Genomic DNA, 18,058 nt, shown 5'->3' on the forward strand with positions numbered 1-18,058 from the left:
ATTATTGATAGATTACGTAGATATAGTGATAAGATCTACTCCTTTACAGCTTCAGGTCGCAACATGATCCGCTAGCGAGGGTCAACATAGAAATTTTCTTTGCTCTGATTAGGTAATGATTCATCGCTAAGGTAGGATCCACTGTGGATTGGATGTGCATTCAAATGGTGGGGATGCGTTCGGCAGCTTAAGGAATAAGAAAGCGTATAGGTCCCATTACTGTATTCTGTTCTGAACGCTTTAAAATTGGTAGCACTGGATATACAGGAAGTCTCTTTCTAGTTGCCCACGTGATGTCTTTTCCTTTAAAATCGTGCTGTTAAGAGGTACGTATAGCCTGAGTCGCAAGAGTTTTTGAATCTATCTGCATCTGCAATTTTCCGTGAATAATTGCGTTGATGAGACGAGATTCTTAAAAATGTGATCAAGAACCGTTGTTTCATTGGAAAAAGTGTGATTTTGTTACTTGATAAATGATGATTGACCAGACTCTAAATCGCGTGACGGGTCGGGCTGCGACATTTAGGTCGGTGGCCGCTGACGTGATAAAGGTTGCCAGTGACTTTTCTGTGATTCCAGAACGCTATGGGACGTTACTCTCACGAACCGGAAAATGCGACCAAGTCGTGCAGAGCACGCGGCTCAAATTTGCGAGTGCATTTTAAGGTACATTTATTGTTCACTAATTAATCTAACCTTTAAATTGCAGTAGCGTGTGTTTACAAAACTAGTCTTGACGGCTCATTTCGTTCAATGAATTCGCCAATACTATATACTATTTGTGTTACAGAACACTCATGAGACAGCACGTGCAATTAAAAACATGCCTCTGCGAAGAGCGCAGAAATATTTGAAAAATGTCATTGAACACAAGGAGTGTGTCCCATTCCGTAGATTCAATGGTGGTGTCGGGAGATGTACCCAAGCTAAACAATTCGGCACTACGCAAGGTAAATTTGATTCACTGAGAAATATTTTTATTAAATCAAAAGGCTTTGCTTAACCTCAAAATTTGCAGCTATTAATGAACACTTCTTGTCTTAGGTCGTTGGCCCAAGAAGTCAGCCGAATTTTTACTCCAGCTGTTGAAAAATGCAGAAAGTAACGCCGATGTTAGTGGATTGGAAATTGACAGACTTGTGATTAATCATATTCAAGTAAATCATGCTCCTTGTTTGCGAAGAAGGACATACAGAGCTCATGGTCGTATCAATCGTAAGTATTCGCAGTGCATTTGTTTTGTATGTATAGAATACTTGCATAAGAATTTTGGTGATTTAATTAATTTTATTTGTCTCTGTGTAGCGTATATGAGCTCTCCATGTCACATTGAAGTAATTTTGACAGAGAAAGAACCATTTGTTGTCAAGAGTCTAGAAGAAGAGGAGCCTTCCAAAAAGAAACCCAGTAAGAAGAAGCTTGCAAGGCAAAAGGAAAAGATGATGAGAGAATAATTTTATCTACTAATTGGATATTGAATGTATTGTGGGAAATGAAGATTGCACTGTTCTCTAGTTACTTTGCTCTTATTTATATCCTACCATTTGCCAATTGGCGGATAAAGTTTTAGAAATTAAATTACTTTTATGCTAATAGCTTAAACTGACTGTTTTTGCCATAGATTTTTCTTAATGATTCCACATTACGATTGAAATTATAGATTGGATGAAAACATTCTGTAACTACACGGTAACACCATTTGATGTTTTTGAAAATGATAATTTAATTCTAAAACTTGAAAAATGGCGCCAATTGTGATAAGTGACTCCACTTGTGGTGAAGTCTTAAAATTGGGTTTGGTGGTTTGTACAATGCCAATTGGTGTAATGATAAAGTGTCAAACTGTTCGCTCATATCGACTGTAGGTAGTATGGCGAACAGTTTGAGCGTTCTGTCACTACATTGATTGGCGCTATACGCATCCCTAAATCAAGCTTTGAAATTTCTTAAAAAACGGAGTCACTGATAAAAATGGCGCTACTTTTGAATTTTTAAAAGTTTATGGCAAAAATGGTAAGAATTATCCGTACACAATATTTGCAATAATAAATAATTTTTTTTTGCATTACACAAATGCGAAAGAATCTCTTGAACATATATGTATCCTAAAAATATTATTTTGGATCATGCTACTTTTAATACATTTACATACTTTCCTTACGACAAGAATTATTTGTGGCTTTAACAAATATTCAATACTTCGTTTATATTCAATGTAACAAATGTGTTTGCTGTTGAGGTAATATGGTTACAGAAATTTTCTTCGACGATTCGTGTGCCCTGAAAATATTTGTTTAACCCTCAAAGAGGGTTTAAAAGAATTTGTTATAACGATATCGTATGAGGTATCGATATCGATATCGTATCATAATCTTCACCACAGGAAATTGAGTATCTTCTAATTGAATATCACAGAAATAATTCTTTAATTGTTATATTTCTTTTTTATATTTCAAATCCTTGCAATTGTTACATTTTAAATTAGAAATATGTAGGAGTATACAATTTACAACGGCAATTCACATTGAACGAACGATGAAACATACAAAAGTGCGTAGTAAAATGTTCTCGAAAAATGATCTCTACTTATAAGTGCTGTATCTACATTGTACGTTTAATATCAGTATACAAAATTCTCACGCTTTTACATTTCGGAACGCATTGTTCAGGGTCTAGTGCTTTGAAAGTATATAGGAAATACTTTGAACACTTCATTACATCGTAGGAATTTAAATTTGTATTTTAATTACTTTATTTCTGCAAAACTTGCCTTTATAATTACGTCCAGAATTTAAATACTTCTAACTGAGCGGTTACGGGCTACAAAACAATTTGTTGTATGCATAAGCAAATATATGTACAACATTATAAGTCGTAGGTTTTTTAATATTGAAGTTGATTGTTCACGACGTGTTATGGATTACCTTCCCTAAAATGTATGGTAACCCTACATTATCATGATTCCTATCGCCTAAGATTTCTGTTTGATTACCGTTTGATCTTGATATGTAAAATAGGAATGTATGGCTTGATTATAACAATACTGTTGTTTGTAATATCATCCATTCATAAACTAAATTTGTGTAAAAAGATGAGCGTGGGGGGGGGGGGGGGGGGGCACCGGTTTTGCGCGTTTAAAATTTTCTTTGAGAAATGTATACATGACTGTACATTCAATTAGATTTGATAGAATTTTCCACTGATGTCAAGAAAGTGGTTCACGAGTTGTGTTTGGTAAGAATAAGCACAATAATCCTCCACCTGAAAGGAAAGAAATGCATTACAATTTTTCTTAATTTAGAAAATTGAGTTATTATTACAGGCGTTTTCGTGGAGGGACCTACCAATTAGAAGAGCAGCGACAATGAAGGTCGGTGCTGGACAGTATATGTCCAGAAGTTGAGCTATTACAATGTTCCCAATAATACCACCAAGCCGCGCCGCGACCATGGAAATAGCAATTCCAGTTGCACGTAGATGGGTTGGGAAAACTTCGGTTATTAGACAGTCCAGTGCTGCATTTCCGCAGCTTATCACACCGCTGAAGATGGCCGACACGATCAGGTTCTGGTACTTATTGTGCACAAAGTACAACCCGATCGAGCATAATCCCGACGAAAACGTACTAAACACTGCAGAAAAGACAAGATTATCAATTCTCGACATTTTTCTTTCTTTTCATCTTCTATTCATTGTTTATTACATTGTTGCCCGCAAACCTACCCCTATAGTAATAGGGGTAATAATAATATATTTTTTATAAACGCTTACCACTTCGTTCATGAACTTTAGTTACACATGCATCAGTTTACAAGATTTTATGTTCCAGTTTAATCTCAAATATGAGGTGGAAACAAATTGGTTGCTCACCAAGGAAAAACTTGCGGCCGAGACGGTCCATTCCCAAAACAGCGACGATATTTGCGGGAATAGCGGAGGCTACAGTGATTAGGGATTCCAAGAAAACTGAGGCACCGATTTTATCCGAACAGAGATTCTCGATTTTGTGAGCACCCTTTTGAACCACGTAATCGGTCACTTCACAGGTCGATGCGACCACGCCGTCGTGGTCACGATGAAATTCGTCGAAACGATTGAACAGCTCTGGGAACCACATCATCAGACCATAATAACCGATGTGAAAGGTGAAGTTGATGATGATCGAGATTATGGTGAAGCGAAGAATCGGTGAGATGAATAGCTGTCTGCTGTTCTCCACGATGTCACCGAGTATTGTTTTACATTTGTTCTTCTCGGCGCCGACCTTCACCGGTTCTGGCTCGTGGAAGCCATCGAGTATCAATTCTTTTACCTGCATATTTACATTAGAATAATATAAATGTCAAGAATGCCAACAGTATGAATAGTAATTACTTCATGTAAGTAACAGTAAATAGTATGGGGAGAATCTTATTAACCCTTTGAACTTGAAGCTACTTCAACGTGAAAACTAACATTATATGGTATTTTAATGTAGTATTATTCTTACATTGCACCTTAATATTGAAATTTAATAATGTAAAAATTACTTTGAAAAAACGATATAGGTATTTTTAGTGACACCTTAAGGCTTGTTATTCCAGTGCAAGTTGTTAATATCAGTTAAAGCAGGCGACACGATTTCTTCTGAAACTGCTTTTAAATTCTAAGATGCTTTCACAATTGCCAAAAGGTTTTTACATCCAGCTAATGTATAAAGTTCGATGTTCGTTGTCTCTAAATTCTTTTTTGTGTACATGTATGTACTTACCGTGTAGCTTTCACGCGGTTTGCCAGTGTTAATGGCATAGATCCCGCGGAAGATCTCGAGCGCCTCCTCGTATTTTCCGCAGGACAAGAGGTATTTAGGGGATTCAGGGAGCAGCAGGAGCAGCCCCGCGACGATAAACGACGGAGCAGCGCAGATCAGCAGGAAGATTCGCCAGGAGTTATACGTGAACGATGCACTCACAAAGCCGATTTCATTAGGGATGATCAACCATGCTAGGCCTATATAAAAATTGTCCGATTTCTCTTAGGTGTACAATGATTGAACCTCAATTAGAACGTTTCATAATTTATTAACAGAAGTGAATATTAGTATCATGTACTTCTAGTGTACTGTAATAGCTTGTTACTGCGACGAATAGGGTACAGTAATAAAAGTAAACTTGCCAGCAACAAAAAGGTTCCCAAGCGTCCAGAAGGCAGCCATGAAAGACAACATCGAGCCTCGCTTAGACTTCGGCTGGAACTCTGCAAAGTACGACCAGATGACAGGTCCACTGCCTCCGAGACTAAAATCACAGAAAGATTATAAAATCATGTACATATTTAATTGAGCGACTTATTTATTTATCGCGTCACAATAACGAAAACATGTAACTTCATTTAAAAAGAACTCCGATGGCCTTGAAATCTCTAATAAATGACCTCAACCAGGTTTACAAGAAATCTCTGTAGTTCAAAGAATCGGCACGAAAATTTGCCAGGACGGTTTTCATCAACTTTTTAAGAATCGCCGAAATCAGCAATATCGCTTATAAGCGTCGAAATGCCTTTCGAAAAGGCTCGCACGCGCGCACGATTCGATTACTTACGCAGCGCCGTTAAGAAAACGGAACAGCATGAAGAGTTCATAGGACTGGCTGAAGCTGGAGGCTACGATGCAAACGGCGTTCGCGAATGAGATGGCGATGAGAACCTTTCGACGGCCCAGGGCATCCGCGATGGAGCCCCAGGCGTACGCGCCGGCCATCATGCCGATGAAGATGATGGAGTTGAGCCATCCCTTGGCTTGCGTGTCGAGCTTCAGATCACATTGTGCACTTGGCAGTATGAAGGACATGGAGATCACGTCCATCTCCTCACTGGTGCTGACGAAGCCGCATACCGTGAGGAGGAAGTAATGAAACTTGCCATAGTCTAAACAAACAACAAACATAGAAATTTTCACTATTTTTAAAGTAACCTCGACAGGAAACATAATATCCTCCATAATACTTCATCGCTTATGTACTAAACATTACAACGAAAGAAACCTTTACACAGCCAACGTTTAACTTTTTAATTTATACTTTCTTTTTTAAATTTTGTAATTTCAGTAAATTCTCTTAACTTGTTTCTCAACTTGTAAACAAAAATGGACAGTTGAAGAAGAAGAGATACGATTATCCGAACCTTGTGGCTCGTTTTTGTAATTATTGATAATCGGCAACTATGAAAGTATTAAAAAAAATAAACAATAATCGTATCTTCTCTTAAAAAAATTGTCCATTTTTGTTTACAACTAAGGGATAATTTGTGAGAAATTTACCGATCAGTGTTTGGATAATTTTCGTAATTTTTTATTACCAGATTTGTCGGTTTTCGCTTAGGTACACACAACTCTTTTGTAATACGAGTAAGTTCATAATACGAGTTTGTCTTTTTATCAAATATGAAACGAAGTATAGATAAAGAGAAAGAGGAACCGAGCTGAATTGCTCGACGAAACTCACCGGTAAGTTCAATAGCCTTCTCGAAATCTGCTTTAGCGTAGGATCCTTTCTCGGGATCTAGGGTCTTGCCCTTCGTTCCAATACCTGCACCAAGAAAATCGTCTGAATTAAGAGGCTTGACAAACGGGCTACTAATTGCTACCTACGGGCAAGTTCGAGATCCTTGGAGCTACAGCCGTTTAGCCGCTCGTCTTTTACATCACACTCTGAAATAGAAAAGTTCAAACACCTGTAGTATCGTCGTTATGTTATATCTTCGTTCCGTTGTCGTTCGCGTTAACACCTGAGCCTGTTATACGCTCGCTAACTAGAACATCATCGCCTCGCGTTTTAAGCAGACATCATCGACCGTCGACCAAAATTATTAACCTTCTCCGGCGAATTTGAAAGTCTCGTTAACCACAACTGACACCCTCCGAACCGCGGCACTGAGGTGTTTCAACGAACCGTGGCCGATTAACAGTCGACCGACTGAGCATAAAAACTGTCACGCATCTGAAAAGGTCGTTAATCGATCGCTCGAATACGGCCCAAGACTGGAAACATCGAAATCATTGTCTCGCTGACCCACGCTCTTATCTTAAGGCAGAGCCTCGGCGGACTTTTGATGGATCTGCAAAGATTCTCCGCTCGTTCTGCAAGTTAGGGGCTCGCGATCGAACGTGTCCACAATTAATCACTTTAAAAAAACTTGTTCGTTTGCACTAATCTAGCTCCCTTGTTTCCAGCCGAAGGCATTTCGGATATCCGATCGTTATTTTCGATGAGCACATCGGCACACTTCGATCTTACCGCCGAATACTGGAGAGTCCGTGACCGATGCAGGGGACTTTGTGTCCCACACTTCCTGTCGAACGCACGTGAATTCTCCAAGGAGAGTGCAATTTCGTTTTATCTTTCGGTGTCTTTGATCAATTTTCAAGATCGGCAAAAATTTGATCAAAACCCTGGCAAAGACGCGAAACTATGGTTCGAATACTTCAACTGAAATGTAAGAGTACAAAAGGGGACCTTTTTGACAACTATTTCAGTGAAACGACCTCTACTTAAACTTGCTTTTCTTTTTAGAAGAAACGAGATAACAACATTTTATCCATCAAGCAGTAATCGAAATGTTCTGTGCAAATTGCGCGTCTTTGATTTTGCCGTTGAGATCAAATAACAAGGGGCAGATGATAATTGATAAATCGTAGTGGTATAGAAATAATAAAAGCGTGGCGTAATAGTTCAGGTGCGGAAATATTCAGTGTGCAATAAATATTTAGCGTAACTGTTTGAAATTGTTCGATGTCTTTTGGATGAATGTTATCGGTTTTCTCTTTTTCGTTTTTGAAAGTAATAATTTTGGGATACGTACTATAATTGTGCTTAGAGCCAGGTTCACTCTCTACCATTCTACGATATCGACGCAGTTGGGTGAATCTGGCGTGGTGATAGGGTCAGCTAAGAAACCTTCGTTCTCGATGATGGGCTTCGATCGATATTAAATTGATCTCGTTCTCGCGGTTTGTTGGATCTCGGCGAATTCTTCCTGCTGAATCTGCGCTGATCTGCTGCTGCTGCTCGTCGGCGGGGCTAGGTTCTGCGCTCACTTGCGAGCTGAAACACGACGCAAAATCAGATCTCTCGTTACATAAGTGAAAAAGTGACGCTTTACGTTAACGTGTACTCATGGCCAGCTGGGTGGCAACATGTGATAGCGACCATACGTTCTTCAACCCCTTGCGATCCCAAAAACCTCGCGCTCGAACAGCGACCGCACGACACTGTTAAACATTACCATAACTACAAATTCATTGCATTTAATGATTAGTAATTATCGATTCTCCTCGCTTACAAGATGTTCTAGATAGGATGAAGTTTCTGAGTTCTGAGTGCCAGCCGATTATGGCTTCGAGTGCAGTCATTTTATTCTGAATAATTGAGAACGGAAGAAATATTTGCAATTTTATTATTCATTACACTGAGGATTTTATGGAAAATAAAAAGTTCCTTTATGAACTACATGAAACGGAAGACAGTTTATAGCGCGTTTCTTTGTTTTAATAACTTCAAAAGAGCGAAAACAATGTAACAATATTCTCACTGATTCCTGGTATCTTCTCTAGACTTCACTTGTACATTTAGAAGAAACTATGAAACTATATGAAACAGTAAATAATCAATATAATAAACATAATAAACATGCCAAACGACACTCATTACTCAAAATCGCAGAAGAACATTTTTATTTCGTGCAAAGATCTGCAGTCTATTTAGTTATGTTTCTGAATTAGTTGCATTTTTTGCCACACGTTGCCTTTATTATCGTTGAAATAAAGTTGCATCGGATCGAATAATCGAGCGCGAATAGGCGTTGATCTTGGGCACGAGGAAGACCAAGAGCCACGTTTATTTGTTTTTATATCGAAACGCATGATCCTATGGCGGGGAACGATCACGTGCTAGAAATCAATATCGAGGGGTTAAGTAGGGCTAATTCGTAATTCCACTGATAATGGGCGTAGGCCGCAACGATTTGAATGGCAACGATTTGGTGGTTTCCCAACGACGGAGATGACAATAGAGTCTGTTTACAAAGCGGCTGCAGACTGGGACGTGATTCGCATCGCCGAGAATTTTATCGTCCCCCCCAAGAGATGATAAGAACGTTATTGCAACACTACGATACGGAGAAAGAGGAGCCTCCGATGGAACATGAAACATGTCGAAATGGGAAAACAAATTTCGGCCGTGTCTTATATCCGACATACATACTTTTACATGGCTAATTAATAAAAATACCGTATAAGCGTAGATGGGATAGTAAATATTTTGTAACAAAATGCATAAAGAATAGTTTTCAATTTCTCTAAACGTCTTAAATAAATATTATTGTTTAAATACCGATAGAGTGGAAAATATAATTTATTAATAGCTGTGGGTCTTTACATTGACATATTGTAATAAATGATAATTAATGTTTACGAATCTTAATATATCATTGCATTCAAAACCTATATCGATTATAATATTTTTTAACTGGTAAGAAGTGTAACGATAAAGATAAAAGTATTTCAAGATTCATTGAAAATATTATTGAAAAGCCGAGTAAATAGTCTGGGTGGCTTGTACGATACAACGAGAGGCTAACTGGTTCGACTATAATATCAGCAACAACTGAAACCAGTCTACGAATTAACCGTAACACATTCCAGAAGCAGATTGATCCAAGCGAAGGAAGGACACCGCATATTTCACGCTTAGTGAATCAGAATATATTCTACAATTAAAGGTGCTCCTTGCCTCGTCAAGGCGCACACTACGGCAACTCATGCACTTACGAAGATGGCGACCACCCTTGATCGTTCTTGACGGCACAGCGCGTAGCTGTGATGCACTTTTCGGTGTGCAACTTGCGAGACGCATGACGAATACGTCCGTGAGGTTCCGTGCTCCAAGTTCGTTTCGAATCCAAGATCCTGCTAAACGAGCGTTAACGAGCGAACGCACTTTTTGTATAAAGGTTGCACGTCTTCCTATCAATTCAAGATTCATAGCTATGTTCTCTACGCTCTTGTACTTTCCTTGCTCTAATTACTTTATCGTTACAGTTCTCCAACAAAATATTAAAGTTACATTTAAATTAAAGGATACACGCGGTATTATCTTTTGTTTACTCTTTATACATTTATTTTATTGTTTCATAATAATAATTGTTATTATTTTTACTATTTATTTTTTATTATATTATATTGTACTTATAAATATTCGAATTTAAACATTAAAATCATAGAAAAAATGAGCGTGCTCTTTTTATCTACAATGAACGATTTATTAGGTAATTTGTAACGATGTAAAACAATACAACACATACGAAACATGTGTTTCGAGTGTAATTGTGATTCGCGTTGCTGGCCAACGCACAACGAACAATGCGTCCGCGTTAAGCCCGTAACATGATACGCGACGCAATTGTTTACCTTGAAGTAATTGATTTGGTAATCAAGGAAAGAAAACAAGATTTAAGAAAGCATTCCGGCGGTATTGAGAACGCGTTGGAGATGATTTAATCTATTACGGCTCGACATATAATTTTCAGAAGGATAACGATGGGATACTTGTTAGTAAAACCGTGAAGCTCCGTGCAAATTTTCGTTTTCGCCAATTGTTTCGTTGAGTACTGAAGCAGGAAAAGATTTGTAGTATCGATTAGAAGAGTCGTTCTGGTGAATATCAAATAATAAGACGATTAATTTGTTTTAATATGCTCGGCTTTTTGCGTTGGCAATCTGGCAAGTGCGCCAAGTGCATAACATTACTCTAGCGAAAGAGGTTGAGCATCTCCTCTGGTTAACGTCTTGTGATCTCAGTTATACAAACAATGCGATGCCCGTTCCCAAGATAATTCTATGATGGTTAGAGTCTCGTTAACGCAGAGCATTGTCGATGAATATTACGATTATGCTTACACACCTCGTATCATTTTTTGCTCACTAGTCGAATTTTTGAATTTGTCGAAGCACCCTGTCCGCACTATTACTGCGACCCAATTTCGTTATGTCAGGTTACGTTTGTATTGCAGGTACACATACCGCAAACATAAATAAAATGTATTTAATTTTATCTACAACCTGACACGAAACTGTTCGAGCATCATGTTTGAAACATATAGCATCATGTTTGTACCCCTAGTATACTCTAATTAGGCAATGGCAAAGTACACTAGAACGGAAAAAAAAATTTTGTTCCTGCATGAAATCACAAAGCCGCGACCTTGATTTACAGATGACTGCACCCGTTTAACACACAAATAGAACACGCTACGATCGCTTTAATTATTACGTGTTCCCACAATTCTATTATGTTCGACGTAATGATCCGATGCACGTAACCGTCTCTGTTCGCCACTGTGTTTCTTCTTTTTGCTACCATAGACCGGAATCGAATCCCCATGGGTTTCGAAGAAAGCGTCGTCACGGTTGAACGATCGGAATCACACGCTGTTTGTCGAATCACTGTAATAGGCTCGCAGGACAATATAAAAAGCGAAATGGGATGGTGCGAATATCGGTGAAAAAGTTCAAACAGATACGTGGCGTTCCACGTGCAGGTGTGCTCGAGTTTCCCTTTCTATTTTGTATTGTTTGTAATATTAATATTTTCTTTACATATACGGGTAGAATGTGTTACAAATTATTTTATTCGAAAACATTTTTCGTTACTTCAGGTTCTTGGAATTTTTCGAATATCTCTGTACTGGAATACACAGTTGAAATTTCATGTTTATAACAATGTTAATAAATTCTAAAAAATATAAAAAATTACCATTCTTGCAATAATTTCTAAAGCTCTACAAGTAAGGCGTAGGTAATACAATAATATCTAAAATTCTAGCGGGGTTAGACGATAAAGGTTATTTAGCGAATAATCGTGAATTAATAATGAAGAAAATGAAATAAATCGTTTTTCATTTACAATTTCATAGAAAGCGTGTGGAATATTTGAGATGGCATGAAAAATAAAAATAAAAAAGAAATGGTCGACCGTGACAGGACTCGAACCTGCAATCTTCGGATCCGAAGTCCGACGCCTTATCCGTTAGGCCACACGGTCGTTGAAGGGTAGTTTCCTGAAATTGTTATTTCAATACTGTAAGATCTGTTGCCCCCGGAACTATTTATTATTAAATTACGTCGATACGTTGAAGTTCAAACAACTTATTTGCAACAGTACTTCATAGAATTCGTATATTACATAAATATTATCTTTTGACAGAAATTGAAGCTACGTTACTCATTGAAATGAAGATGAATATACTTCTAATAATTATTTCTTGCAATATTTATACTAATGTATGCTTGTTGATTGTTAAACAATTAAAGATATATTATTATTAATCATGCGACGTGTCGGTATTGTAAACTAACATGAATTGATTATTCAAGCCAATAAAATTCTCTTCTCAAATCTGTTTGCATTTTAAATTATAATTGAAGCAATTATTGTGAGTAACTTGAATAAATTAACGAGAGATAATTCAAAATCAAGCATTGTTTTTAAATAAAATCGAATTTTACACGGATTAACGCAATCTACGTCTTTCTGTCTGTTTCAATAAATTAATACTGCATATTCTAACTATCGTTTTATCGCATAAACGATCTTTGTGTTACTTTTACAACTGAAATATTACGTTTTTGCGAAAGAAGCAAGAAGTGTAACAGACAATTAGCAAAACTTGAAACTATTTCCTTAGCGCTGATTGTAATTTCAAGTTGAACAAGGAAATGATGTTTTTGTTGGCAAAAGAAGCCACGTGCAGCTTAAGGACCCGAGAAATTTTCAAGATCTAGACAAGGATTTACAAATGGCGGCACAATTTCCAGAAAAATATCAATTCAATACCTTGGCCAGTTACATCGCAGACCCTGAAGTCTCAACTATGTAATTGAGAGGGAGGCGTGTCGTGGCTTAATGCCGTTCTAGAAAACGACTGAATATTAGCAGACATTGACGGACATCCTGTACCAAATACTCGGTAAGGAGGCGATATCACGCGCGTCTCTACGAAACTTTCCGTAGACTATGCGCGGATCGTGATCATCCTAATTGTCTTTTACGAAATTATGCGGACGGAGACGGACGAATTTAATACCGAGACGCCACTTTTTATTTCTTCTCAATATCAGCTTTGAAATTTTTTTAACAAATAAGACATTTTAGAGAGTTTATTAACGGTTCGGCAGCGGTCCTGGGTCATTTCTGACAACAAAGTTTTCACCATTTTTTCATAATGTCTGACGTACACTAATTATGGTGAAATACACAAGCAAGCTTCGTGTCAAACTATCAGAAACGTTCAAGAAAATTGCGACAAGAGTTTTGTGGTACATCTTGTGTACGAAATTTGGAATACAGAGATTGGCAAACGTGTTTTATAAGAAACTACAAATATTAAATATTATAAGATAATTACCCTTATATTATGGGACAGTTTGCTTCGACTGTTCCCGACGGCATTATCTATATTTCAAGAAATAATATATTGTACCAAATATTACCGCAAAACTTGAATACTCGATCTTCATGTTCAGAAGAGCACAGATAATTCTCGTTTGACTGATATCCGTCTCATGCTCGATAGAACATCGATGGCTATTAAACAAAAAAAAAAAATTTAGATCGTAGTCGTAGTAATTTCCGTCGAGAATATTACATCCTTATGGCGGTTATTTATTTCCGACGTCTTGTTGCGTAACCGGGCGACTAACTATGGGCGGCCCAATTTTACGCAAAAAATAGGTCGTTTAACTAGAAATCTTATCCGGTGGATCAATTAACAGTGGTAGAAAACGTGATCGAGCGAAACTCGCTCCCTTTTGTCAAGTGCGTGCACACGTTGCACCTGCGGTACGCATCATTGACGATAGCAATTACATCAGCCGGATCATTCAACTCAATTTCGCAACGGATAATTGACAATTTAACTCATGTAGTTAATTACACCGGCGTGCAACGACCTCAATGCGGAGTCGCGAACCTTTTATACCTTCAGAAGGTACCAGAAGTGTTAGTGCCCATTCGAAAACGTTCGGTGCACCGAAAATTGACGAATAAAATATCGCGTATACACGGTGGCTCGCGAAATTATCTGAACAGAATAACAAACGAAATAACTTTCTTAAAATTGGACCGAATTACATGAAGTTTGTTGAGATCACAGACAGACTCGTTTACTGGATCATGTACGAAAAATTGTAATCAGTTGCAATAAAAAAATAAGAAAAATAGGAAAAGTAGGAGACGTGATTTTTTGAATATTACCGTTAAATGATCTTAAAATATATAATAAACACGTACATTCTATTTGGAAAATAAAAGCGATGAAAATAAACATTGTGTTTCATTAATCAATACATAACATATACAATATTTGATATTGTTAAAATAATAGCATATACTTGAAATCTCCTGAGCTTTTCTCTATTTCTGTGTCGCTTACTTTTCTCACAAATGGATGGAACGGGCAGTTTAGTTATGGTTGGCAACGTGCGTCACGTATTTTCTTTCGAAAGTGATTAAAAGTATAGTCAAGGTTCATCTTGAGTGTCGAGTTTGCAAGTGTCTCCCAATGATAAAGGTTTATGGTTATGTACTGCCCTACGCAGGCACCATACTGATGCAGATGATATTCTCAGATACTATCGTCTACCGTCCACTGAATTGCGAGATGATTTCAAGATTTATTCGGTCACTCGGCCGTGAACATTTCTGTTGTTATAAGGTAATTGAGTATACTGACATTTCTATATTTTCATAACATTGGAAATAAACCATGCTTATTTAATTGAGTGAAATCTTGTGGCCATTTCTAGATTAGCCGTTATCGATAACATGAACATTTAGAAATTTGTGAGAAAAATGATCAGACGAAAATAGTGAAAACATGAAAAGAATTTACTAACACAATTATCTCGACTTGTTAACATTAAAAGGTGACATAATCTTTCGATTTACTTCCGACTTTCTATAATTCGATCGCGGATCTTCACGCAAGATAAAAATGTTGCAAAGATTTGTATGGAACAATTGCATCTATTGCAAGGAACACGAGCAATTTCTTAGGAAGCTTTTTCTTACTATAATCATCGCAACGAATCGAAAGTAATGAGTCGATGCTCTTCTATTCCTTCATTCCTCCTTTCCTTTAAGATTACAACTAATCACTTTTGTCACGAATGCATCAAATCTGCGGTCTAGTAACCAGAAACATGTAACTAGAAACGTAACTAGAAACATTTCTTTCGTTTTTCGTAATTACTGACTGCGAACCCCCTATGCAAAATAAAAAAGACCTGTTCTAAAAAGCAAAAACCCAGTTTGGGACTTCCTGTCTACGTTAATAATTTCCGTACATCGAAAGTAATACGTCGTCACGCTTTATTTCCTGTAATCTTGTTATCCTTACAAATTGCATCCACTTATTTCTATCGCGAATGCACGAACTCTGCGGATCTTTATGCATTTACAAACATAATGTATAGAACGTACAAATTAACCCCTTGCACTATAATAACGTGTCAGACACGTGATCGAGATTCTAGGCTGGATCTGATAAATATGAATATCGTTTATTTCTTCCAAATCGAAATAAAATTGAATTCTTCTCTTACCAAAGTCTCTAGAAACGAAAGTAAATGAAGACGATACAAGAAATAAGAATTATCTGGCTCTATTGACAAACTCTGACGATCATTTGACGAATCAAACGATCATTTGACGGATGCTTTTCATTTCAAATAGCAATCGTTCGACTGTGAATCTTTAGGCAAGAAAAATATTAATTAATAATAATGAGAAAATGTCTCCTTTGAATGCTAAAAGATTAATCGTTGTAAAAAGAAAATAGAAATGCTATTTTTCTTGCCTAAAGATTCACAGTCGAACGATTGCTATTTGAAATGAAAAGCATTCGTCAAATGATCGTTCCGACGCGGCTATGGCCTCTAACGTCGAACGATCGAACCCCTTGAAGCTGACGTTCGCGCGCGCGGAACGGTCTTCGAGCGGACGCGATCTATTGTCGCAGATTTCGATCGAGCCTCGAGTATCACTTGTGATCGCGGATCGAATGGTGGAAGAGAGGAAACGAGGCCAACCTGCTCTCGAAAGCTCTAATCGGCGTGTCAAGCGTGTGGCACTGAAAGTAAGGCGGTTTGTAATTATCGTCAGTCTCGCAAGGACATAATAATCAGTCTCGTTGCCGACAAATTTACCGGGGAGGCCTGGGGGAGGCGGGCAACGGTGCCGTCGCTGAAAAGCGGTGTCATCACACTCGTTAAGATTGGTTCGCACCACGGGCACTTCGGCTAATTGACACGTTTTCGACAAACGTTTCGCCGATTCATCCTTAAGATCCATCGCGGTCGTGCGAGCCTGTTTGCTGATCGTCCATCTTCCGCCACCCCATTATCTCCTCGCTATCACGCCGCAGTTATTCTCACCGAAATAGGACTAAAACTCTATGAATAATCGCACTGAATTTTATATTATATATTAAATATACTTTTTGCCAGCAAAAATCGTTGAATAAAATGGAGTACGAATAGGAAAAATACGACCACGTAAATGAAAACTATTCGTACAATCGAGTCGCGCAGAATTTCATATTATAATAATGGATGCACTTTTCTCAGCAAAGATTGTTCTAAAAGATTACGAAAATTAAAACTGTTTGCACAATCGAATCGCAAACCGTTAGTGAACCATTAATTATCGTTTTACAAAAAGGCGCAATGAAAGAAAAAGGGATGATTTTGTGAACGAAAATTTTTTGAATAATCGACGGAAATTTGCTGCACTGGGTGTTTCAGATCTTATCGAACAAACTTTGTCAACACGATTCGAAAGTCATTTGGAAAAACGATATACGGGAGTTTCGAGATACGATAAGTAAAGCATACAGTGATCAAATTCACTAAAATTGCATTTTGGAATGGTTTATATCGGGGTTTGACCTGTCAATTATGTTGCTATTCCGCGTAAATATTGACGAGGTCAATGTTTTTGTCTCTTATTAACACTAAACGTGAACCTCGCCGACACGTGCATGCTCGAAAACGAAGACGAGCTGTTTCGTACGCTGGTAGAAAAATATGTTGACAAAAATTAGCGATCGTCCTGTACAGATATCGCGAGATTCCGTTCGGAGCGACGGAGAAATTCGGCGAAGACGCAAAAGGCAACAAAAGTTTTCGTCGAAATTATAGCCTTAAATTGACGTAGAAGGCAACTCGTGGAGGATCTATTTGCCCGTAATGAATCAGACCCTTTCACAACACTTTCCATTGAATTGCCGATAAAAAATCCAATCACAGTCAAGGCTGATAATAACAATTTAGAGACGGCTTTGACAGCGCGAGCCGAGCCTCGAGATAAGGAAAGGTTCTAAATTAAACTTTGAGGCCGTATTAGGATTAACCGTGTTAACTTGAGTGATCCGTGTTAGTTGGGGTACGTTTATGTCGGAGCCGCGATGAACTATAAGAGCGACCGGTAATTGCGAAACGTAGAGAAAACGTTCTATTGTGTTACAACCGAATCCGCTAGAAATTTCGAGATTAAAACTACGCGTTCGCGACGACACGCTGAAACTCGACGACTCTTTTACGAGAAATAAGAAAAAAAAAAGTCTCCTTTGGAAGACTACTGAATGTCATTTCACCGGCTGCGAAGCAACTTTTAGTATTTGTTCTTCTCAACTATACGCGACTTCAACCGAAGCTCCACAATTATTCATTCGCAATATTATTCTGTGTAATAGTTTATACATAATGTATTTTCGCAAAACACACATGTCGTCATTCTTTAATCGACGCGCCGTCAATTTTTTAAGCACACGGGGTTCTCCTTACCGTTTCATATTTATTCGAATCGTGCGAGATGGACTCTCATTTGCACAATTACCACTTTTCTTATTAGCGATCTTTCGCGGCGGCATCCTCGGACGTGCCGCCTTGACACTAGAAAAATATTAAGAGAACGATTTCGAAAATACTGGAACAATACTATATATAAATACAAAAACAAAATACGTG

General features: G+C 37.9%; 2 protein-coding genes and 1 non-coding gene across 6 annotated transcripts in view; 1 reads left to right on the forward strand and 2 right to left on the reverse strand.

Annotated features, from left to right (window-relative positions):
* Positions 1–204: 204 nt before the first annotated feature.
* Rpl17 (ribosomal protein L17) lies at positions 205–1,514 on the forward strand. The gene is made up of 5 exons (XM_078182750.1): positions 205–326; positions 580–666; positions 791–950; positions 1,045–1,215; positions 1,306–1,514. Exons 2-5 carry the CDS (start codon positions 586–588, stop codon positions 1,452–1,454), a joined length of 561 nt encoding a protein of 186 aa, XP_078038876.1. The 5' UTR covers positions 205–326; positions 580–585; the 3' UTR covers positions 1,455–1,514.
* A 626-nt stretch (positions 1,515–2,140) lies between these two features.
* The window catches only part of LOC144471054 (synaptic vesicle glycoprotein 2B), a 40,237-nt gene continuing 24,319 nt past the window's right edge, over positions 2,141–18,058 (reverse strand). For all 4 annotated transcript variants that reach the window (XM_078182747.1, XM_078182749.1, XM_078182746.1 and 1 more), the window contains 9 exons: positions 7,837–8,078; positions 6,626–6,685; positions 6,480–6,563; positions 5,580–5,904; positions 5,155–5,276; positions 4,751–4,989; positions 3,871–4,312; positions 3,345–3,632; positions 2,141–3,261 (listed from right to left, as the gene is read on the reverse strand). In XM_078182747.1, coding sequence (XP_078038873.1) covers positions 3,206–3,261; positions 3,345–3,632; positions 3,871–4,312; positions 4,751–4,989; positions 5,155–5,276; positions 5,580–5,904; positions 6,480–6,563; positions 6,626–6,685; positions 7,837–7,873 — 1,653 coding nt within the window. In that variant the 5' untranslated portion in view covers positions 7,874–8,078 and the 3' untranslated portion in view covers positions 2,141–3,205. The remainder of the gene's footprint in view (positions 3,262–3,344; positions 3,633–3,870; positions 4,313–4,750; positions 4,990–5,154; positions 5,277–5,579; positions 5,905–6,479; positions 6,564–6,625; positions 6,686–7,836; positions 8,079–18,058) is intronic.
* On the reverse strand, positions 12,002–12,074 carry Trnar-ucg (transfer RNA arginine (anticodon UCG)). The gene has a single exon. It is a non-coding gene; the product is annotated as a tRNA-Arg (tRNA).

This window comes from Augochlora pura, chromosome 6 (assembly GCF_028453695.1).
Source record: "Augochlora pura isolate Apur16 chromosome 6, APUR_v2.2.1, whole genome shotgun sequence".
Classification (NCBI taxonomy): Eukaryota; Metazoa; Arthropoda; class Insecta; order Hymenoptera; family Halictidae; genus Augochlora; species Augochlora pura.